The 24930-nt window shown below is 40.0% G+C and overlaps 1 protein-coding gene across 1 annotated transcript; it reads right to left on the bottom strand.

Moving 5' to 3' along the window:
- Positions 1-1728: 1728 nt before the first annotated feature.
- On the bottom strand, positions 1729-16913 carry LOC124147959. The gene is made up of 3 exons (XM_046518822.2): positions 15845-16913; positions 4220-5016; positions 1729-3459 (listed from the first exon to the last, which is right to left on the bottom strand). The coding sequence occupies exons 2-3, from the start codon at positions 4971-4973 to the stop codon at positions 2903-2905; spliced, it is 1311 nt and encodes a 436-aa protein (XP_046374778.2). The 5' UTR covers positions 4974-5016; positions 15845-16913; the 3' UTR covers positions 1729-2902.
- Between the last annotated feature and the right edge of the window lie 8017 nt (positions 16914-24930).

The following is a 24930-nucleotide window of genomic DNA, read 5'->3' as shown; positions in this document are numbered from 1 at the left end:
TGTTGACATATTTTAGATTATGTTGTATATGTTACTGAGTATGAGTTGGGAAACGTATGTTACCGAAAGCCGGCAAATACCGACAAACTAACATTGTTGTAATGTTCTTCGGCGAAACCTGAGGACTTCAAATTTAAACAAACATTGTTACGATATCATTTGGCGAGACCAGTTAACTACAAAGTATGAAATTATAAGAATTGAACGTCAGTTTGGATGGGTTCATTGAAGTGTGAACGATTTAAAAGCGGTGGTTAAACTTTCGTGTGAACCTTTCGCAAGCTCGGAGGTTAACAGTTTAACCAGCGCTTTTAAATCGTTCACACTTCAGTGAACCCATCCAAACTGACGTTCAATTCTTATATGGATAATACATGTTGTTTGTTAATATTTATTAACGATGATCAGCGAGTTAATAAGATTGCACACGCGCAGTGCAGCGTTGTTGACGTAATGCAGACACCATTGTTACGTAATGCATACATGTTGTTGTCGTAATGACGCCACTGTCAGATACACAATACAGTATGTACTATAAAGGCACCTCTTAATTACGATAATTAATTACTAAGTATGGTCAACACAGGCGATATTATATTCTCATCGACACCATACTGAGCTTATTGACATTTGTTTTAGCAAGATTACTTTCTAACATACCTATGGATGAGAAACAGATTTGAGACAAAAGGTATCAAACATATATGTACGATCAAATTCCAGGTCCGTGATTGTCTACTCAATGGTGCAGAGCTAAGGTCAGATAGAAAAGATATGTATCGATTCACTGCTAACATAGAGCGATATTATTGTGTGTAAGAAACAGATTACTGCTCGGGTGCCTGCAAACATGTCATTTATCTTGCAACTCGTTTCAGATAAGTTTTGAAACTAATCGTTGTAAGATGAATGGAATCTGACGGACACTCGTGTAGTAATATCTGTATAACGCACATACGCTCATGTAATAATCTGTTTTTATTTTACATTGTATATATGTTGATAGCCCAGTGGGTAAAACGGTTGCACGTCACGCCGGAAGCCCGGGTTCGATTCTCAACATGGGTACAATGTGTCCCCTGCCGTCATATGACTGACATAATGCTGAAAGCGGCGTACATCCAATCTGACAATAATACGACCGCAGTGTATATCTACGTGCCTGGCCCAAAGATGTTGTTATTGTTGTTGTTATTATTATTGTTGTTGTTGTTATCATGTTATTGTACTTTGAGATACAATACACTATCCATAGATAGGTATTTTGTTGATGGTGCTTTTGAACTTAACTTAAACTGAAAACGTGTAATTGCAAAATGGGATTATATACCACATACTTCACAGATTGTATACAAAGACAATATATTACTATTAGTGTCTTGCTGTAAAACAAAATGGAACAATAACATATGTTTTTGTCTGTGAATGTTTCAAAACTAAATTCTACCGTTCACGCCATGTAAGGAGGCGACCTATGCAAACAATTGAGATCAAATGTATTCCGCATTATTTGTGGTATTCAATAAAGCGACAAAATCCTTTCCACAACAACAGCGTAGCGTGTCCCACTGATGACACCCGTCACACACACACATGCATACTATTAGGTAAGTCAATTGTTCACCTGAAAAAACACGGTACAAGACAAGATAGGGAGTTGCATCGGACATACTTTTTTTGTAACTGATGCGTCAAATTTGGAGATGTCCTCCACATGTCTACCATAAAGCCTTTTGAAAGCTTTACTGAGGCCCTCAATGTTGTGACCTATATCAAACAAAAACATGCTCTGTCTAGGTATAGTGATCACATGAAAATTATTTATTTTATATCAGTACAAAGTGTCGTCATAAAATCCCTAAAGAATGTCCATTTGTCTTCAGTAGATTTCCAAATCTATTGTACTGTAGTAACTGTAAATAATTTCGTATGCAGCCGTATAAAAGTAATAGCGCGAAGTGCATCTCCATTCAAGCGAGACACTAAGCATCAAATATGTGTCATTCAACTGACAGGCATGTATTGCCAAATATTCAACACGAATGCAGAATGATTAAATAAATATAATGCCTTTTGCCACATCAAAGGCATTAGATGTACACCAGAAAATATAGCCATTGTGTTTATTAATTTTTAATGACTGAAAATTAGTTGCATACTATTTTGACGACTATTTCCAGTTTGGCAAGTCCTTCAACTGTGTACAAAACACAACCACCAGTTAAGCTAGCCCTGGTCCCTCAAACACACGTGTAAGCGTATCAGACATCACACTAAGTTTAAATGACAACTAGGAGAGTCACAACTGGACCCTGATCTCTGTCAATGTGTGTATGAAGGTACATGTACACTTCCCGGACTTTGGTCAAAGGCAATATCTGCACCAGCAACGGACAAATTCGTGCAAGAATGTTTGAAAACTTCAGTAGGTCAAACAACACCGAGGAGCGATTAAGGGTGAGCGTCTGATGTGATCGTTTTGACCACAAAGTGACATGGACTGGCAGGATATGTAAAAACCCTGGGAGATTCTACATAGGAATACATGGATCTGAAATCACTGGCCATGGGGAATAATGCTATCAATGTATTTAACCATACCCTAACAAAATATCATAGTCATATGTTTATACCTCCCCACTTCGATGTTGGCACAAATATATCTTTGTGATAGCTTAGTCAGTGTCATGTAGGACTCATTGGTCACACACTATGGTTATATGTAGTCCCACACTGGAGACTGATTCGTGTTAACAACCGGGAATAAAATGTGTGCACTTAAACATTAACTGTAGAAGCCTTTCGAAAGCAGCAGCAAGTATTATCATTATCGATGTATTGAAACGTTATGCAACAAAATCTCAACATGGTATTACAGAGTAGGGTTACTCGCCATTACGTTTTACCAAATCCCTTTATCTGAAAGCTCTTGAATGTAGTTCAACAGAATTTGCACTTTGACTTTGTTTACCCCGAGACCATAGTGGGCACCATCAAAACTCATCACACCATCCGTCAGATTGAACGTATCAAACACAGGAACACTCCACGACGTCAGATAGTCGTTGATAACTGAGTTATAGTTCAGAACACTTTGGTAATTCTGTTGGGGGATGCTTGGAGTTTTCAGAATTCCTGGAGCATGAGGCCCCGCCCATAACACTCTGGGCCATGCTTGTTTGGATTTGAAAAGATAGTCTAACAAGGGATGTAAATATGAAAACATTATGGGTCTTGGATTATAATTTTCATGTATCCCTATGCCAATGACTAGAAGGGATTTACTGGTGTTTGCTAAGCTGTGCGTAAGTCGTGGTAAGGAAGCGCCGTATGCTGATGCTATTTGTTCGTTGAAGACCACGTTAACTGTTCCATCGCAGACTGACACCCGTCTGTCCAACCATTGTCTACACACCTTTTCTGTGAACATGTACATTCCCTGGCATTCTTTCTTCAAAACTGAAACGGAAAAAGTCACATGATGTATCATTGGCATAAAACAGAGATGACATGCACAGCACAGCATATTATTACAAGAAAAATCTAGTTTACTGCAGCTTATTGATTAGAACACTGTAGCCATGGTGCGAGTAAAATGTCTTAAAGGTTAATCCGAATTACGGAGCATCAATAACCGCCCGGAAACACGACATGAACACGTCCGGCTAAGCGAGATCTTACTTGATGATAAAATATTTTAAAAGGCCCTGGACCAAAAATTTTATGAGGTATTGACAAGTTTTAACTGATTCCATTGTCTTTGGGCGAAAAGTTACACTCGTTGCTCATATTCTTAGATTATTAGATATATCGGTTTTGTTCGCACATTGCGTCCAGAAAGGCTTCAAACGTCGTGAATTTACGCAAATTTGTATCAGACTGACTATGTGTATGTCAGTCTACTGATAACAAGTTCACTACCCCTGAGGAAGGGTTTTATATGGATGCTCGCTGGTCTGTTTCTGAGGCAGGTATTTATATGATGTAAAGGGTTTAATCAAACTTACTAAATGAAAAATGATGGAGTTGGAGTGCTGTACATTATAGTGCGTTATACGTACCATGACAACTTTATACGTTACAATAGAGACATATAGGTTTACACATATCCTTTAATGGTAAGTAATTGAATGACAATGGCGGAACGCCGCTTTGAACAGTATTCCATATATATCATCCCGTGTCATTAACGTTGATGAAATCATAGCGATGAACATACCCTCTGATGCTGTCGGAAGTATTGCCCCGTGTTGATAATCATTTCTCAGCAATAATATGAGAGCCGTATAGATGTGACGTATAAATGAGTCTCCAGTGATATAGAGTAAACTCCCCTTGAGAAGACTACACGCTTCTGCCTGTGTGTATTGCTTTGGTTGGCAGTCTGGGTTAGCAGGTGTCCATGTAGCATACTCTGCATGAATCTGTTGTCGCATGTCATAACAGTCAGGGCAGCGACACTGCTCTTCAGTTGCTCTGACACACATGCCATTAAAACAACATGGCTTATCTCCCCTTGGGTTACACAGCGCACGGAACCAAAGTAAAGGGTGGAGCTTATATGACGCCATCGAATCAAACGTCACGTTTCCACATCGTCCATCCAGGCGATCAAGCGTCATCGGTATGCTGTGTCCACCACGAGTCTTTAAAAGGAACAGTTCCATTTCCGTTTCTTCTAGATAGGTCAGTTTCCTCTTTTTCCAGGTACCCTTCAACATTGACGATAGGACATTGGGACATTTCCTTCTTGGTTTATGATAGACACTATCTCCAAATAGTATATGTAGGTTTGAAAAGGATGAATCATACCCAGCTGTGTAGTTATGTGTAATATACATGGTACAAAGACACAAGACAATGAGACAAATAAGTATCCTTTTCTTCCTCTTCAAAAAATCAGAACATCGTTGAGCCATGGTTGAAGAAGTGTTGTCGCTGTCATAGTCCTCGACCTTTGTGGTGACACGCATTGTGTGTCGTCGCTATGTTCCAAGGCTTTCTCTTGGAATCATTCTGAAAAGAATTATCGTGTAAATAATATCTCCTATTGATAATCAATAGCGTTGTTGAAGTTGTGGTGCTGCCTTCAAGAGAGAGAAATCAAACGCGTATACGTCAAAAGCAATATCCTTGAAAAACAAATGTACAATTTCTGAAATACTTATTTGTCACAAACAATTCGGTCAATGTGCCAATAGAAACGTTTACTTTAAAAATTTAATCAAATGTTCTGAACATAACGCTGCTTTTAACTGTATTTGGCGTCTTAGATTATGTAGGAAATCCAAAGATGATACTTGACATGGACATTTACAACTTTAGTGTAGTCAAAAATTCCGTGAATGCAGCTGACAAATCAAGGAAGCCAATCCTTAAAACTGTGCCACCTTGATTTACTGCGCCTTTGACCAATGGGCCAACCACTGCACCTCCCTTCACAGGATCTATACAAAACACATACTATAACTTTTAGTGGTTTGTTGCAATTGCAATGGGGGCAATAATATTCAATAACCAGAGACATACATCGAAAATGCGTAACCTTGTCATGATAGTCCTAACTTGCTTCAAGGAAGTAAAAAGGAACGGTGAACAAAAAATTGAAGCATGTGTGATATTAAACTTAAAGTTCTCAACTTTGGCATGTAAATCACATGATCAAGCGGGGGGCAGGGTGGCCCAGTCGTCTAAGGCGCCGCGAATCGCTGTGCAGAGTTGCGTCCCTTGGGCACGCCAGAAACCTATGATTGTGGGTTCGAATCCCGGTTCGCCCCGATTATGTTTCTAGGTTTGTCAGCACCATACCCGTGCTCGTGGGTTTAACCGAAGTGGTAAACGTTTGAGACCTGCATCACTTCGGCCTTTCCTCCCACATTAAGCTGACACGCCGCGATATAACTGGAATACTGTTAAAAGTAGCGTTAAACCCAACTTTCTCACTCACTCACTCATGATCAAGCGAAACCCACCCCAACAAACGACTGATCTGAAGAACATGAAGACTTATTTTATATCCTTCAAATAAATCGTTATAAAATCCCTCGAGAATGTCAATTTGGTTCAAGCTCTTAAGTAGATTTCCATGTCAGTCAAAACGCACTGAACACGTGTTCAAAGTATGTACGGGAATGATGGTTACATGGACATAGACAAAACACACATACAGTTGTGTTCGTGTTGGAGGATGAACAAACATTCAGTTCAATAGTAATTGCCACTAATGTCGCATGCAGATGTATACACTCAATTGTGAGACGCTTGTCATGGTTATCGATTTGTTATTTTGATATGTATATCACCCTCTTTAGTTGGTTACTATGGTTTCCTCTGTTTGATCCTAGGTTTTACCAGCCAATGTGTCACTTCAAACAGGACATAATGAAACTTTCCTTCTAAACTCATAACCAGGAGACGTTCAGGTAAAACGTAATCTCAAATAAGGACAGGATATATCCAATGTAACGCACACACTTTGTACTATGATTCCAATTTTTACATATCGATCGATGTATCGTCTAACTTGAGAAGAAGAACGAGGCAATTTAACTAATTCAAAAGACATGACAACGTACAATGATCACTAAAGAGGATAAATACAACTGAATTGAGGCCTACACGCCCCAGGCGTCTTATAAAACTGCGTCTATTGACTGAAGCGTTTCCCGATGTATTTGCCTTGCAGAACTTCGGGAAGCAATCAATACAATAACAGAGACAGCTAACTAGAGCTATGCTGTTACTTGTGATCCTTGTGTATGCCTTGTTGAACGCCTCAGCGACATGGCGGCTGACCTCTTCAGTGCGGGGAGGAAGGGAGGGTCACAATTTGCAGAATTAACTATTTGACCTTTAAAGTCAGAAGGTTTTGGAGTGAGTGAATAAATGAGGTTTTACGCCGTTTTAGCAATATCCCTGCAATATCACTGCGGGGGACACCAGAAATAGGCTTCACACAATCGAACACGGCCTTCAGGCGAGAGAGCGAACGCCTCAACTGCTATGTTCCCCATCGCCCCGGAAGGTTTTAGATGTAATACATTGCATGATGTTTTGGAGACACGATCGATGAAGCTTACGATGAAAACGTTTATATGGTGGAAGCCCATTTAGTTTATATATTTACATTGATATCATTTCGCGGGGATAGTGTTTGCTGAGTATGTCATGACAATACACGCGATAATGATCGGCCATATTTTGCGCGTAAAGAAGCAATAGCAAATGTTTATGCATTTCATTTCATTCAAATACCGTTTCGGCTTTTTGAAATGTATTATTCGGTTTTCAGCGTTACATAAATTTAGTTTTACGTCTGAAAGGCTAGTCAAAATAGACTTAAATGGAATATATTTAGCTTCAACTTCTTTAACGGTGAAAGAGAACCCTGAGGGTTAAATGTCTTTCTATGAATGATGTGTTACCACTACGAATCGTTCAATTTCTTGTTAATTCGCGGCAACGGGCTGTTATCGCATAGGCGGATAAAGAGAAGGGCCAGGGGGTCCCAACCCTTTTGAAAACCAAATGTGGTAGTATGTTGTAGGCAGTAAAATTGACTGAGGGGGGATTCTGATATTTTGGTCCCCTCCCTTTTAAAAATGCCGGATCCGCCCTTGGTTATCGTCACTTTTGTGTATATACAGGTACGCCATTGTTGTATTGCTTTATTAAAGCATGACGTCATGGTGGGGGTAAAGCTTTGGCATCCTGGTTCAAGTATGAACATTTATTACGATGAATGAACATTTTAGGAAGCATGAATTTGTCAACACTGTACCTACTAAATCACTTGTGATTCATATGTTTTGTTGTTGTTGACGTTGATTTATTGAAACAACATGACTTGTGACAAGACGGCATTAGAATAAAAGCAGCAAAACCCTTTTCATACTCGACTTCGACAGTACCATCAGCATTATAAATCACTATCAAATAGTGATGATACAAGGTATTTGCGAAAAGGTGAGCGTATCCTTCCGTCAGAGACGGGGCGTGAGAAAATACAGGATAATGTCTCATGCCTTCTCCCACACACTTTCAACTTCACATTTGAAGAAAACGCATACCCCTGCCTCAGATTGTTTGTATAAAATATGATATTTAGCAGTTGTGCAGTTATTTGAGTGAGTTTGGTTTGTATCGCTTTTCGCTTTATCCCCGCCACATCACACCGTACGATACCGAAATATGCGGAGAAACGAATCAGAATCTTCACTACTGAGAGCTAACGCTTTAACTACTGGGCTACCCTACCGTCCCTTGCAAAAGGTCATGTCATATCAACTCAAAAGCGCGACACACGTGTCCCAGGTTGGATCGTGAAGAAACTATTCCCTTGTAAGGAGAACAAAGAGACACAATAATAAGATGGTAATACGATATGAGGACCAGGATTTAGGGCTAGAGTTGGGTAATGATCAAACGTAGGTAGGTGATATGGATTTCCTCCTATTAGACCAAGCCTAAAGCGCCATGCCCATCATAACGATTGACCTTGTTGGTCCGTATTATATGTCAAACCATTTCAAGTTTCATTAATCAATACACAGTTGGCTGGAGACTAGACACCTGTCACTCCAGCTGTGACAGCCATGTTATGATGAGGTCACGTGTTGCTGGTGGTATGTACGTGTATGTCACATATTCTTCTCATTCCATATACATAAACGGCCGGGCCAAAAAAAAGGTGTAAACTTGAAAATTGGATTTGACAAACAACTTACAAACGTTATCAAAACGTTAGGCTGAATCAGTCACCGAAACGCTGCAAATGTAAGGTCAAAAACACAACTGTGACATCCGTTTCAAATATATCCCCATCGCAAAGTCGACACAATTTATTGATAACAACTTCTTTATTTACTGGAAAGGTGACGTTTCGGTTTTGATCCTTGCTTGACAACGGCCCATGGTTCTGTACGGAGACGTCGCCTTTACAGTCAATAAAGAAGTTGTTATCCATATATTGTCTCTACTTTGTCATCCGTCAACTTCTAAGTAATGCCTATCAAACAATATATCCTCACCGAATAACAATTTCTTGTTTTGTTTCAAAGTTTAGCCACTACCAAAAAAGGGCGTATATTTCTTTTGCCCAGCAGTATATTTATATATATATATATATATATATATATATATATACGCGAAAAGACGTCCCGCATTGCTCGCATTGCTAGCCCAATAATTCATAGGACGCCGCCGTTAGATAAAAGAACACTTCCTTCTTTTTATATTTTCGTGTTGGTTTTTTCTATTTTCAGCCTTAAACTATCGGAAGAGAAAGATAACTTACGTAATAGGATCTCGCTGTTCACGCGTATCAATGTCTTTTATTTGACATTTGTCTTCAAACAACATATTGGGGGTTATCTTGGTGACAAAGCCACTGTATTTCATGTATCTATTGTTTGATAAATAAATAATATTTGATTTAGTTTCAAGCGATCATTTCACACAGGCGAGGCATAATCCGTAGTGTATTGAAGCTCGTTGGTTATTTTCTAACTATAGTATCATTTAATTTTTATTTGTGAAGCTCATGTTGCAGCAGAACTCATTTTTATCAATACGTGAAAAGAAATAGAACTTCGGATAGTCTATTATGAACTATTGTTATGTGTATGGGTGTATGCTTTTATATGTTTGTTAGTATATCAGATGCATTTAGACTTGAATTGAAACAAGAAGGCTTGGGTTGCGTAATTTTGCTTGAATACTACACCTGGGGAGCTGGCTGCCTGAGCGGGTTAAGTAATTATGTAACAAGTGAAGCTTGTAGCTAATCAGCATTATAGTATAAGGTTGGGGTGATTCAAAAATAGTTAGTTTTTCTGCTTCTTGGGTGTTGGCCAGACCTGTATTTTAACCTCCTCATTTTTAATGTTAAAGTTCAGAACACTGTGTGAGAGATTGTATCCCATGTCGGGGCTTGTGAAACTGAACTAGAAATCATGCTGATATCTGCAAATGTGTGCCTTGGAAAACTTGCAGTGTGAGCTTATGTGCAACTATGGATAGATGTGTTTTCGTGGACCAAGGAGTGGAGTGAACAATCAAACATGGAAATCAGGGTGACTATATAAGTATGCAATTTGCTGTAGCCCTTTGATGGTGATATTATTTGTACATGGTAGCCCAAGCCTAATTCTCCCAAACTAAACTCATCTGTATTGGTGATCTATCATGCATTGTTAATAAATATATGTCTTAATTGTTGTGCGATCCTTTCATTGTGCGAATGGATTTGGAGTGTATCCCTTCGTTCCACTTCCACTCGTAACACTATATTGACAAGTCCAACTCTGGAAACAACAAACCTTGAAATCGCTTACGACTACTGTGATAAAACATCGCGGTTCTCCTTGAAATGTCCTTCTCCATGCAACCGCTGACGGATTTCAAATTAACCATGCATTTGACTTATGGGATTCTATTCCCCCAACCACCAACAGGAGAAAACAATTCATTTCTTAAAGATAGAATGAAAAAGTTGTACTTGCAAGGTTTTCAAAAGCGCAGTATGAAAAATCGTGCAGGGTTATCGTTTTTTAAATGTGACAAAAATAAATTACCTTTTAGGTTTTTGATAGAATTACTCTCGCTTGAAATCCACTTTGGCCATGAGCACCTTTGAAAGGCCAGTGTAAATCCATCTTCGCGTCTCCATACAGCACCAAGGTGTGTTGGTTTAATACGTCCATGCCTTAGGCTGGTTATATTCGACAAAATTCCGACACCTACCTACTACTATCTACATAGTCCCGTCCCATGCACCTTGACTGACGTGTACGGTGTAGACTGTCAGATGTAGACGGCGTGTGACTTATGATGTTGAGCTGCCCCCGGGCGACATCTCCCTGTCAGTAATTAATCATAACTACCAAACGGGGTCCTCTACAATGTTCCTATAATGTACACGCATATACATTTGCATATCCCTTTATTTATCCTAGTTTGTATTGAGGGAAAGTAACAGGGCTCATTAGAACAGCATCACTTCACGTTTTTCACGTAGATGTTCCTTATAATTAACATCGCTTGGACTGATGTGTGCTTAGGATGAACTCAAGTACGGCAACAACGTTTTACCTGTATTCGCTGCTATCTGTGACATCGGAACTGACAGACACATTATCATGTTTGTCAATAACATATAGTATCAGGATATTTGTGCCAGGTAATATTACAGAAGAATTGTAGTGAGAGACAGACAGACAGATTGGTTTTACACCTATTTGATCAGAATTCAGTTATAACACGGCGTTTGAGTCAGTTCGATGTGGTGGAAGCCCAGAGGCAGGCATTTCAGTGATTCATTCATATACTTCTCATTCGTTTTCGCCCAGTGGAATTTGTTTCGGCGAAAAAACGAGACTGGTTATTCTCTGGCGTTGACGTTTCATATTTACAGAATCCAAGGCCTTCCGGAGTTCTGCTGGGCGTCGACAGTCAACAAGCACTTACCTTTTTATGCAATTGTGATAGTGGCGGGGTACTTCCGGTAGGGCAGGACATGCTTACCCTTGGTGTCATCACTGGTTTTGTGGTAGACATTTGAGGACATTTCAAATTTGACGCATTAGTGGCAAAATGTCCGATGCAATCACCTATTTTTTAGAGTTTGTTCAAGTGAACATCCAAGGCTTTTGTAAAAACGTTTTACGGTAGAAATGTAAAGGACATTTCCAAATATGCCATCGGTGACAGAAATGATGTCCGACCCAATTCCCTATTCCCCAAGCTTATGACATAGTCGGAAACGTACGATTGACAATTACCAATTTTGGTAAATTCACGATACAGACTACCAACCAAGATTAATAATAAGGGAGAATCTTTTCTGTAATCAATGTTTAAAGCACAGCAGAATGCTCGCCTCTTAGATTTGTTGGGCCCTCTGTTTTCCCATATAAAAATGCATACCTTGTATTGTATACCTGATATGATTTAAACAATCATGTATGATCATGTGTGCTTTATGTTTATGTGTTCTGCCCTATTCTGCTGCCCCACGGCGAAGAAATGTTATATGATATCTTTTGAATATGGAAAGGGATTTGTCGCTTGTATTATTGATTCGAACTCAGTAAATCAGTAAAATAGAAAAGAAAACTCTACACAGTGATTAGCAGCACCCGATACCTACCCCTATCACAAAATGTCTTTACAGATATCAGCCAAGGAACCACTAGCCTAATCTACAACTATTAATGATGACAATTCTATTAATGTATATACGCCCCAAACCATTCTATGTATAGAGGATCAGACTCTCGATCGGGCATGGTTGAAAATGTAAACGCAAGCTCCCGATGTGTATGTTTCGTCTTGTATTTATCGATCCAAAAAGCCCGGTCTAATGACCGTATCTCATAATAATAGTTTAATATAAATTCATCTCACATAGATCAAACATACAATAGTACAAATAACTGAAATCCCAGACGAAATCTTCACATCGATATCGTTTTCGAAATGAAAAGCATGGCTGAACGATCTGAAGAATAGATATCGAAAGGGGCATGTATTTTAATATAAATGGCGAACGGCATGGTATGAAACAAATAGCATGTTCATCAAACGTGGCAATTTACATAAAAGATGTACAATAGTACAATAGTACATTAACTTCTAGGGATAATCATTGGATAAAAAGGTCGCAAAAGGGTAGGTAATGAGCTAACTTCGCGATTATTCCATACGAAACTGCACTTTTGAATCACAGTATCATCATTTTTGTCGAATGCGGGAATACAATTTGCAATAATCCTATGACCGGATTTTCAGAAATGTCTAAGTATCCACTCCAAAGTAGATACCCCAATAAATACTCGATGGTAATATAGGTCACATTAATATACCTTGAATTGACTTTGGTTTGAGCTTTCCGGGTAATTTCCAAGTTTTCAAGGGCTTCATTCATACACAAGGTTTTACATTTCTTATAAAAGTGGGCATTATTTGGATATCAAGATTTGATGTGTATATATGTTCATGTGATCTGTTCTAAAACAACATATGCAAATCGTTTGAAATAACGGCATCACTTTGTAGACACGTGCATCCCCACACCGAAGCAGTCTGTTCACCTGGCGATGAATGGGTACCAGGAAGGATGAGATGGTATTATGATTGTTAACCTTCTACCGCCTCGCAGGCAGCTTTGGTTGTATATTCCTCGGGGAGCTGAGAATCGAGTGCACACTTAGCCACTGACCCGTGTAATAATAATGGCGCGCCATGAGTATTCATTTGAGTGGAATATGGCGCATTATATATGGACGATATTTGTTCGTGCAGTCATTGCCTGATTTGCCCGGCCTATGTTCGGTTATGTACAAGCGACCATGACGTAGAGGGAACATTGCTGTATGTGGCCAAAAGCGACATTCACTCACTCTGAATCTGAAATGAGGCACTAACATGACAGCGTGAAAAAGCGTGACACAGATGACACGGATCGTAAATGAAATCATCCCTCTTTACAGAATTATGCTTTTGGCGTTTGTGTACATTTCTCGAGAAGTTTAACGAGTGACTGAATAACTGAAATTGCATCACATAGTATAGTAACATACCTTAGCTTTCGAGGTTCCAAGCGCAGGTCGTGCATTTTACTCGGCACTAGGAATGTTCTCTGTTTTTTTATGTGCGTATTATTTGGCATGTATTGTTATCCATAGGTACAAGAATGTTGACAAATTACACCATGAATGCAGCGTTACAGATTGTTGTCTTTATAAACACACATGAACACAAACACACATACACGCACGCACGCACGCACGCACGCACGCACGCACGCACGCACGCACGCACGCACGCACGCACGCACGCACCAGTATTAATTGCACTTGCCCTTATATTAGAGATATTTTGATAGCAAGAATTTGAATTTTACCCTGATAACTGTTTACATGATTACATAAATAGTTAGGCAAGCGTCAGGTTTATTTTCAGCTCTATGGATCACAAGTGATGTCAATTTACAAAATGTGGATAAGTTTGTATTATTGCTATCAAAATTATCAATGTATGTTATAATGACTGACAACTAGACTTTTCCACTCTTACACCTGTACGTTGTGGACTTATGGCATGATCAATTATATAAGTATGCCTAAATTGTTTTCTAGATCAAAACAAATGTCTAAAAAATCCATGTATGTGGTGGAGCTATTAATCATTGACTTTCGTAACTTATACAAGTACTCACTTTAATATAGGTCATGCTTCGTAGGCGGCTTTGATCTTTCCATTAGGAATGTTGTAATCCATTTTTATACAGAATCAATTTATCGGATCCGACTGATGTTTTCTCATAGTCACAAGACATGCAAGGGATGGGATCTCACTGTTCTAACTCAGTTGTAATATACGACATGTGTAACGTTATCGAAGCATAAAGTTTAACAATGAAGACATATTGCTTCCAAACCAAAACACAACATGAGACTGGACATCAAGGAATACATGCTGTAACAGCTGAATCGATATGGCAAGGCTCAAATCGATGTTGCGTCAACTCCAATGACAATGACACAATGGCTAGATGGAAATGTCACCAAGAAACAGATTAGCTTTAACATTCACAGGTCTGAACTCATGTTTCTTGGACAGATGAAATAATAATCAAATATACAGCAAACTACGTTTTTAACGAAGTGACGGCTATAACGAACTGTTGTTTTTGGCCCCGGTCATTTGGGATAACCATTAGTTAAAACGCTTATAACAAACTACGGATTTAACGAACAAAATGATTGGTCCCTTTGAGTTTGTTATAACCGTAGTTTACTGTGTGTGCATCCTATGGACATAGGCGAGTCGTGTGCAGAGTATGTTTTATAGGTTGACAGGGCGGTCGGGTAGCCTGGTGGTTAAAGCGTTCGCTTGTCACGCCGAAGACCTGGGTTGGATTCCCGACATGGGTACAATATGTGAAGCCCATTTCTGGTGTTCCCCGCCGTGATATTGCTGGAATATTGCTAAAAGTGGCGTAAAACCATACTCACTCACTTATAGGTTGACTGGAAAATCGTTTCTTTCCTGAATGAGAAATATACCTTTATTTTATAAAGAATTAAATGGTTTATTTCAGGTGCAGAATATTAATGATTTAATATCCCAAAACTATGTTGTTTTAGCCTGGTCTCTAAACTCTGTTCATGTTTCTTTTACAGACGTTTACTGTTGTTACAGACATGTTTCTTAAAATATCTACATAGACGGGACGTGTTCAGAGGTATCGGTGCAGTTTGCCTGGAAAGTCGTTTTATTCCAGAATGAGTAAATATACGTGTACATGCCATGTTGTAAAGGAATTTAATAGTGTGTCCCAGGTGCCAAGTATTGCTGCTTTCCACCCTTGAAGTTACTATACCACAAATGTTGTTTTGGTTTGGTATCTATACCATTGCATACAAACACGAAAAATACAAAATAATGGTCCATGCTCGTAGTTATTACTTTTTATGATAAAATCACTTTTCTAGTGATGATGAACGACTACATCGGATAAGCTGTTAAGTTTTACTGGCCTTGTGGCGGTATGATAAGGAATGAACAATAAGGGTCAGAATAAAGCTAAGGGTAACTTTACCAATGTGTACAAATGTCGTATAAAGCCGTACACAACGAAAACATTATATCATATGAAACAATGTTTCGTTATACCAACATGAATAATTAGCTGTATCCTGAAATGAAATATTTTAGGATCAAAAGAGGTATTTCATCTGGGATGTAATTCCAGAAGTCATGCACACCATGGGAATATGTCTGTCAAGGCTCCCCAACGTTAAACATGATCATCGTATGGATACTTTCTGCCTTTACATACCTGGTTTCCTCGACCTGTCATACTGTCCCCTTGTTGTTACTACACCGTACCCGCCACAAGTTCACGCAGCCTTATTGACGTGATGCTGTTTGAATGCTTGAGGTGACAATTTAGGAGCAATTCATCTGGTTTCCTCTTCCTGCTGTCATGCTGTCACCACACCGTCGCCGCCACAAGTTCACGCAGCCTTATTGACGTGATGCTGTTTGAACGCTTTAGATGACAATTTGGGAGCAATTCCTCTGCGACTTTCTTCCTGCCGTCATACTCTTCCTTGTTGTCACTTCGCCGTCCCCTTCACAAGTTCACACAAGCTCTTGACGTGATGCTGTTTGAATGCTTGAGGTGACAGTTTGGGAGCAATTCCTCTGCGCCTTTCTTCCTGCCGTCATACTCTTCCTTGCTGTCACTGCGCCGTCCCCTTCACAAGTTCACACAAGCTCTTGATGTGATGCTGTTTGAACGCTTGAGTTGACAGTTTGATGACAATTCATCTGGTTTCGTCGAATTTCCATCATACTTTTCCCTTGCAGTAACTTCTCCGTCCCCTTCACAAGTTCACACAAGCTCTTGATGTGATGCTGTTTGAACGCTTGAGTTGACAGTTTGATGACAATTCATCTGGTTTCGTCGAATTTCCATCATACTTTTCCCTTGCAGTAACTTCTCCGTCCCCTTCACAAGTTCACACAAGCTCTTGACGTGATGCTGTTTGAACGCTTGAGTTGACAGTTTGATGACAATTCATCTGGTTTCGTCGAATTTCCATCATACTTTTCCCTTGCTGTCACTACACCGACCCCTTCACAAGTTCAAACAAGCTCTTGACGTGATGGTGTTTGAATGTTTGGGTTGACAGTTTGGGAGAAATTCATTTGCTTCCCTCTTCCTGCCATCATACTGTTCCCATGCTGTCACTACACCGACCCCTTCACTTTCTCACTCCACTGACATCATGCTGTTTGAACGCTTAAGTTAATATTTACGTCCAAATGTCATTCGATTGATATTCCTAGATGTTTTGCCCCCTAAATCATTAATTTGAAGATGCATTATCAAAAGAGGCCACATCTATGCATTATATATTGTAAAATCACAACGGCAGTACTGTGTCTGCATTGACTTCAATGTATATCTGTCGCCATTGGATACCAAAATGAAAGTTGACGCACGATGCACCTGGTAATGATAAAACAACACATGTGAGATGGACTATTTCTCGAGAACATCACACGGCTATTTCCACCACGTGTATTGTTCTCGATGTAGTCACGGAACAAACACAACATGGTAGTGTACATAGCGAACACTCTCACTGGGTTCCCAATATGTTCAGCAACCATTTACAAATAGCGGCTTGTTTTGCTTATCGAGGCAATATAGTGATCGAGCCTTTCACATATATTGATGCCTGCTAGTTTCAATTCTTAGCTTACTGATATAGATTTCGTGCTATGACTGATTTCTTTAGCTGACAAAGTAACACGCTGTGTAATGTGAGTTGAGCAATTTATGTTCTCGTCAGAACGCAATACAGAAAGTTGGTTCCATCCTTCGTCGTCATCATTGACTACCGAAGGGACAGTTAGCATGTCACGACATCGGATACAGGGATAGTGATATGTCCACGTATTTAAAACCGCAATAGCTGCAGGTAGAATTTCACAAAAGCACGCGACTCTATCACGTTTAGAATTGAAATAACAAAACATATGTGTTTTGACAGCATACAGAAATACGAATCGTGTGTTTTAATAAAACTACATACACTGCTATGGGAAGCCTTATGTTACGTTTAAAAGCGCAAGTACTTCATAAAATATTAGAGTATCAAACAGTCTACCCGGTTAAAGCTGCCACTTGGCACTTGGCTCCGGAAACTGATTCGTTGCTTTGGGCCAGTCTAATCTACCTTGATAGATTCGCCATCCACATTTCAGTTTTAACCAAATATATTTGAAGTATTATCATTATTGACTTCCATGAAAGCGAAGGGGTTAACGGCTACTGTTTCATTTGTCAGGACACTGTAAAGGAGCTTTACATATCAGTACAAGTGTATACAATGAATATTCACGCCAACCAGAGGATAACCAGTCTCGGTTATCTTTCGAAACAGATTCCATTGGCCGTAAAAGGCAGAAGAGAGATGGAAATTATGTGAAAGGATCACTGAAAATCAGTGAAGAAAACGTGTTCGCGAAAAGGGTAAGCGTGTCCTGCTCTACCGGTTGCAAGCGCACAATTTGCAAAATACAGTAAACTACGGTTATAACGAACTCAAGGGACCACTTATTTTAGTTCGTAATAACCGTAATTCGTTAAAAGCATATATACAGCATAACTAACACAAATAGTTGGGACAATAAATTAAGTTCGTTATATCCGTCAGTTGGTTATAAGCGTGTTCGTTATAAACGTAGTTTTCTGTAGAAGGTTCGTGTAAGTGAAGCCGCACAGCAATAATCATGTAAACAATCAAGTCTTGATCAGAAAATCAAGTGCTGAACCAGATAATGTCGTAATAGCGTATTTACTTATGTTGTTTAAACTAAAATCAATGCATTAATTTTGAAATTACGTCCGATTCTTACAATTCAGATGATTGCATCTATAGTGAAACGGTTAAGAACAATTCCAAGTCGAACACAGGATACATTAAGGCATTTGACAAGAAATCAAAAACAATTTGTATCAATAGTTCCCTCCAGCTATATGTACAAAACACTGGGAGACCGTATTTACGAACTATTACTTATAACTATAAGGCCGGTCGCTAGGCAACTACAGGCGGTATTGTCCATTAAGTCAACACAAGGTAGGTTCATGCTGTGTATTTTGATTAGTACTTCAATATGAAAGATTCGCCGAACTATAACATGACGAAACTATGCATAGAACCACAATCCAACAATTCAATAGCAGCAGAGCATGTGCGTGTATGTTGATGTATGTAAGGAAAATCAATAATTATTAGATGACACTCAAACATGTATGGAGGCTGTAGGAGATTTTCTCAAGTCTCCTCGTTATTGTTACATACACTTAATACATGACTTACTACTTTCTGACAATGGCGTTGTATTGCGTGAGTGGATGTATGGCAAAGTAGAACCATTGAACCATTAATGAAAATGAACTAAAATACCACCTTCACCACCATGGTAGTAAAAATTATTCTCTTACAGTGTCCGAATTGTCACAGAGCTCAATGCCTTAGTCGAGGAGCTAATTTTCAAAATGAGCGTAGAATTTTCGTTACGTAGAACACCAAATATTCGGAAATATGCCTTCATATTCTGTTAGTTTGATGTCTCAGGAACGTTTGTCAGACCAACATAATTGTGGAACAGTTTGTTTTCAAATGTCAATACTTGTGATAGGTGACAAAATTTGAACAGTGCGTTTTTTTATGAATATCCATTTTGCCATCGATAAACATCATTACTGTGGCTACAATCCGGGTAAGAATCGGCAATCAGGTGACTGCGAGCGGTCAACGTTAGCAGTGAACTTGGTCAACGGCGCTTTAAATACTACATCTGCACGTTTGTTTTCTTTCAGTGCGTGCTGGGAATGTACATGCGTTCCACACGCTGCTAAATATAACAGCTCGCACACACTTGACTGCCGAAGCTAACCCGGATAGTAACCACGTGATGAAAACCCAATAATTATGTTTATTGCAAGCCAAATGAATATTTCTTGAAAAAGCGCACATTTCAGTGAGCAAGGCCTTTGTCTGGCTGGTTACCAATCACTTAGAACACGGCAAAAACAGCTATACACATGCAGAGAAGACAATGAAAGATAAATTGCAAGATTTCTTTTACCTCGTGTTTTACCCCATATGAAGGATGTTTGTAGTATTTCGGAGAAGCTACTGGCAGACCACGCAGTACTCTTGTCTTACTACAGATGTTGAATAGACAAAAGAAAGACAGTCTTGTTTGGTAGTTCTCTTGTTCTCACGCGTCGCTACACGTGTGGAATGTCATGTTCGCTTCGTCATAGGATATGTCCAAACGTATCGCGAGCACCTGGTGTCATCATTGTAATTGTGCAATGACGGGTATGCAGGCTTCATTAATGTGCCGTTTCCATAACGTGTACGTTGATCATTATCATGTGACTGTGAAACGTTTTAGTTGATTAAGGAATATCCGGCTTTGCACAATTAAAAGTCACTTGGAAGATTGCCTTTCTTCCTTGCGAAACAGGTGTTTCAAGAATGTAAATTCAGCTCTTCAGTTGTTACAATCTAGAGTCTTAGGTTTATTACAAAGTATTGCCGTGAACTTCCACGGGTGACATAACCCAGGTGTTAACACGTCTCCACGTGTTCTCTCTGTTGAGCAAGGAATTTACATCTATGTTGGATAGGGTCCCGATACGCAGCCATTTAGACTGTCTGTGAACTGTATCACACTGTTAAAGCCTCTCAATCAACAGACTCACACACAATTACATCCCCTCAGTCAACGGTATCACACATAGTTGCATCCTCTCAGTCAACAGCATCACACACAGTTACATCCCCTCAGCCAACAGCATCACACACAGTTACATCCTCTCAGTCAACAGCACCACAGTCTACAGTATTGTGACACTGCACAATATATGATTCATACTTAAAATCTTTTGTTTCTTTAGCTGTAAATTACTAAATGACCATTGTGTAGACATCCAGACTATGCAATTAATACAATTACCACAGTGTCACGGTCACGTGACATGAACTTTACCTGTCAATTACTTAATTAAACATTGTATCGACATCCAGACTATGTAATTAACCTCGTGTCACGGTCACGAGACACCCGCTCTAAACACCCATTAGACATCCATATAGCAGCTGTAAAAAACAAAATTAATGTTCATCTGATGTAATTAACGCAACTATCATCGTGTCACGGCCACGTGACAACTCCTCTGAAATTCATTTCAAGCTGTCCAATAAAATTCCTCTTTGTAAATTACCTTTACAAATTGTATGTTTTGGACAATCAGGAGAATTCCAACATAAGCAGTGGTGTTTCCAGTGCTATTTAGGCTATAAATAGATGTCCGTGATGAAGACCAACTAAATAAGAAATACTAAACCCTCAAAATAAACTAGAAAACTTCAAGGCCCTAGGCGTATTCCTAATCAAAACAGGCCTAATCAAGCGCATCTAAAAACTAATTAATCTACCAATCCAAAATCCAATAAACATACATACACCCACCTCACCCGGCTCCCTTAGTTCCCTCCTCCACCCACCTCGGCATTTATTCCAAATTTTAAAATTTCAAAAAATCGATGTAAGCAACCCCTAAAAGCCCCCTCTTGTGTTGCACACACCACTTTCACCCTTCTCGGAATACACTAAATGGTCTGGCCAGGCCCGTGTGCGAAATACGCTGCAGTCGGAAAGCGCACGTTAAATCTTCTATATCAGTCAGTCAGTCAGAAGACCCACACCACCATCTCGGCTTGGACACTCGCCCCGTGCAGACGTGTCCTTCCAAGCTCCCTACCCACGCTCTACTATAAGAGACACCGCTTTGTCGCTACCGAGGGAGCTAGTCGCCATCCTGGAGCCCTTGCTGGCTTACAGGGTTGGGGACTACTCCCTCAGGACTTCCTACAAGTCGAACTCCTCCACCCTCTCCATCTCCTTTGACTTAGGCCAAAGTAAAAAGCCTCTGGTCAAAGCTCCGGCCAAGACCAAGCCTAAGGAGAAAAACACCCCGGCCCCTGCCCTGCTGCACCACGCCCGGTACAGAAGGCCAGGCCGCCAAAGGTGAAGAAGACTCCATCAGTCGCCGCCATGGAGATCCAGGAGAGCCTTCCCACCACCATCCCCGCCCCCAACAGCAGCATTGGAGCTAGCTCGCCTCGAATCCAGAGGGGAGGAGCCCTTTCGCACGCCTGAGGGGACAGGACACGGGAGGAAGAAGAGAAAGAGGAAAAGCCTCTTCTCCCCGGACTCCCCCCCCCCCCCATCACCAACAGCCAGCAGGTCCACGGTAACACAGACCGCTACAACACCAGACCCCTGGAAAATGAGTGCCAAAGCCACATGCATTCTCAAACTGGCTTCCTAAATACTGAAATGCAATGGTGCAAAGAAACAGTTCCCAAATAGGGTATGCCCTGAAACTCAATGAGCTCTCATCTAAACAATCATGGACTTATTTTTATTACTGTGGAACGCAAATGGCGTTAAGAGCCACGGTAATGAATTAAATGCACTCGCCAAAAGACAGGTGATAAAGCCGCATGTCATTCTAACACAGGAGATTAAACTCAGTGAAAAGGCCAAATTGCCTCTGCCTGGATACACCCAATATAGGAAAGACAGAAAATAATTGATGCCCGACAACAAGGGAGGAGAACTAATCACCCTTGTCCACGACAGCTGTATCTCCAGAAATATCGAAACAAATGCAGGAAACCTCGAAACCAAAGTGGTCTTCTTAAAACTGGCAAATGACAATGAATTACGCAAAAGTAAGATAATCCTGGGTGACTTTGATGACAACAGTCCTTTATGGGAAGACAGGAACGATTCGTGCAAGTACGGCAAATTCGTAGAGAAATGGGTTGAAGGCGACAATCTCATACTTCATAAACAAGGCAGTCCCACACGTTTTGACCATGTTCGCAACACATGGAGTACAATTGCCACCAACAACCTCGCCTCACATTGCCAAGGAAAGTCCATGATGACACTTGGGGAAGCGACCACCTTCCTGTACCCATCTACATAGTAAGCCAACCACAATTAGAGGAGCATCCCAATCCTCTGCCCACATAGGACTATGCAAATGCTGATTGGCCTAAATTCATGTAAGAATGTACATCATTCAAATCCTCAGAAATTGCCTCGGATAATCCTGGTCGTCGTGTAAAAAAGCCCTTAAAAGGGTAAAAAGGGATACTTCAACCGTCGCCCAAGTCCGAGAAGGCATGTCACCTCATCGACGATTCTACTAAAAAAGTCATGGCAGACTAAATCTCTAAATGAAAAAACAACAAAATGCTAAAACAGTCTGGAGCAAAAATACTTGCAAACAAGGGTATGAGTTAACATAAAAAAGGTTAGCAAACGCCCCTAAAATCAAAGAAAATGCATTCTACTTGACTACTTCTCATCTGTCAGAAGCACCAAAAATTGCACCAAATAATTCCAACAGGAAAATATGCTTATGCCTAAGATATCAAAACAGTCGGAAAGCAAGCATCTGGTGTACAATGTACCATTTACTGTGACAGAGTTTGATGATAGAACGTAGAAAAAGGCACTGCCCCTGGTCAACCCCAAACCCTGTTTAACATCATGATCAATGATCTATCCATGTCAACTCTCCTACCCAAAGTTCTAAATTCGCTGATGACGAAACAATATGGGCAACACAGCGATATTTCATAAATAAATAAAAAAGTCAGCCGGAGTAGATCAATGGTGCAAATAAACGGGGGTTTAGCCTTTCAAATGAAACAAGAGTTTGCCACTAACGTGGCTATATCCCCTGCCCCTGTTGTAGAATTTATGACATAATTATACCTAAGCAAACCCTAACCTTTTTTAACCGAGGTGGAACTTGTCATGGAAATTGTATAAAAAAGTTTGGAACCTAAGTCCATCTTGTTGTCATGGAAACGTAAAAAAATAAAAAAATCTAAAATTTCTAAATAGCAAAAGGCACCAGTTCAGAATGTACCTGACAAACCTGCAAAGTTTCATGAAAAAGTATTGAACGGTTTATGAGTTATGCTCCGGAAACGAAACGTGACGGACGGACTTACGGACGGAGCCCGTTTCTATATCCCCCGCCAACTTTGTTGGGCGGGGGATAAAAAACTGGGGGAGTTCTATTCAAACGCAGGGGGAAAGATGCTATGATACCTCGTCTCTCGATAAAAGGCGACCTATCACATTCGACATCCTAGATCAACACCTCACTTGGAAAACAAATGTCATAAGGACCTGGGCCCACTTGCACAAAGCGATCTTAGCACTAAGATGATCGTAACTCCCATACTTTAACATAGGCTTACAATAGTCGTAGCGCTAAGATGACCGTAACTCCCATACTTTAACATAGGCTTACAATAGTCGTAACGCTAAGATGACCGTAACTCCCATACTTTAACATAGGCTTACAATAGTCGTAGCGCTAAGATGACCGTAACTCCCATACTTTAACATAGGCTTACAATAGTCGTAGCGCTAAGATCGCTTTGTGCAAGTGGACCCTGAACGTATTACGGGCGGTTACAGGAAATACTGAGTTAAGCGCCACCTTGTGGCCTTATGTGACATGACAATGAACAGTTTTCAACGCCTTTGTACAACGACAACATGTGACTATCGAGCTCCAAAATGTCAGATTTGTATCTATGATATTAAATTTAATATATCGACTTTATTAGTTACAATAAATGTACTTCAAATCTAGCTGTGCGTTTCCTTTTTTTTGAAGAGTGTATATCGCCTTTCGCTAAAGTGAGTATCTCCCTTACCCGAATAGCTCTACTGGTTCCAGGGGGGATTCAGGTCAAGCGTGTAACGCGCACTCAATCTTTCTTCTCTCTCCACACTGCTATTGCAACTTATTGTTCAACACGATTAAATACCACGCTTCAATGAAGCATGACGTTGTTAAATAAACAACACATGTAAAATAACGGGTTTAATATCAGAAATCTGAATTAGTTGTCTTCACAATCACATGTATGGTGCTTGCTGTGCATAGTTGAGCACAGTTTCAAGTAGTTCACTGTATGTAAAGTATGATTCACACCGTTTCATACGGCGGTTTACGGTTCTGCATGGTTTATTGTATTGTCAGATGTTTTAACTTCCTGCAGAGCTTATACACCCGTATAAGTTCTTTACTTCTGGATATATTGGAAATCAACATGTTGGGACTGTAGTTTGCAATTATTTTCCTAAAAAATAATACGGTTGCATGATACATTCACGATGTTTAGGTTGAACATAGTAACAATCTTCTAAACATGCTTAAAATTTAAACCGGAAGTAATCACAACACAAATCCAGTTAACCAAACCGAACCGTACATAAATGTAGTGA

This window comes from Haliotis rufescens, unplaced genomic scaffold (genome assembly GCF_023055435.1).
Source record: "Haliotis rufescens isolate VD_foot unplaced genomic scaffold, xgHalRufe1.0.p SCAF_2, whole genome shotgun sequence".
Lineage (NCBI taxonomy): Eukaryota > Metazoa > Mollusca > Gastropoda > Lepetellida > Haliotidae > Haliotis > Haliotis rufescens.
Note: the sequence above shows the minus strand (reverse complement) of the source record. Positions and strands in the feature narration are given on the sequence as shown.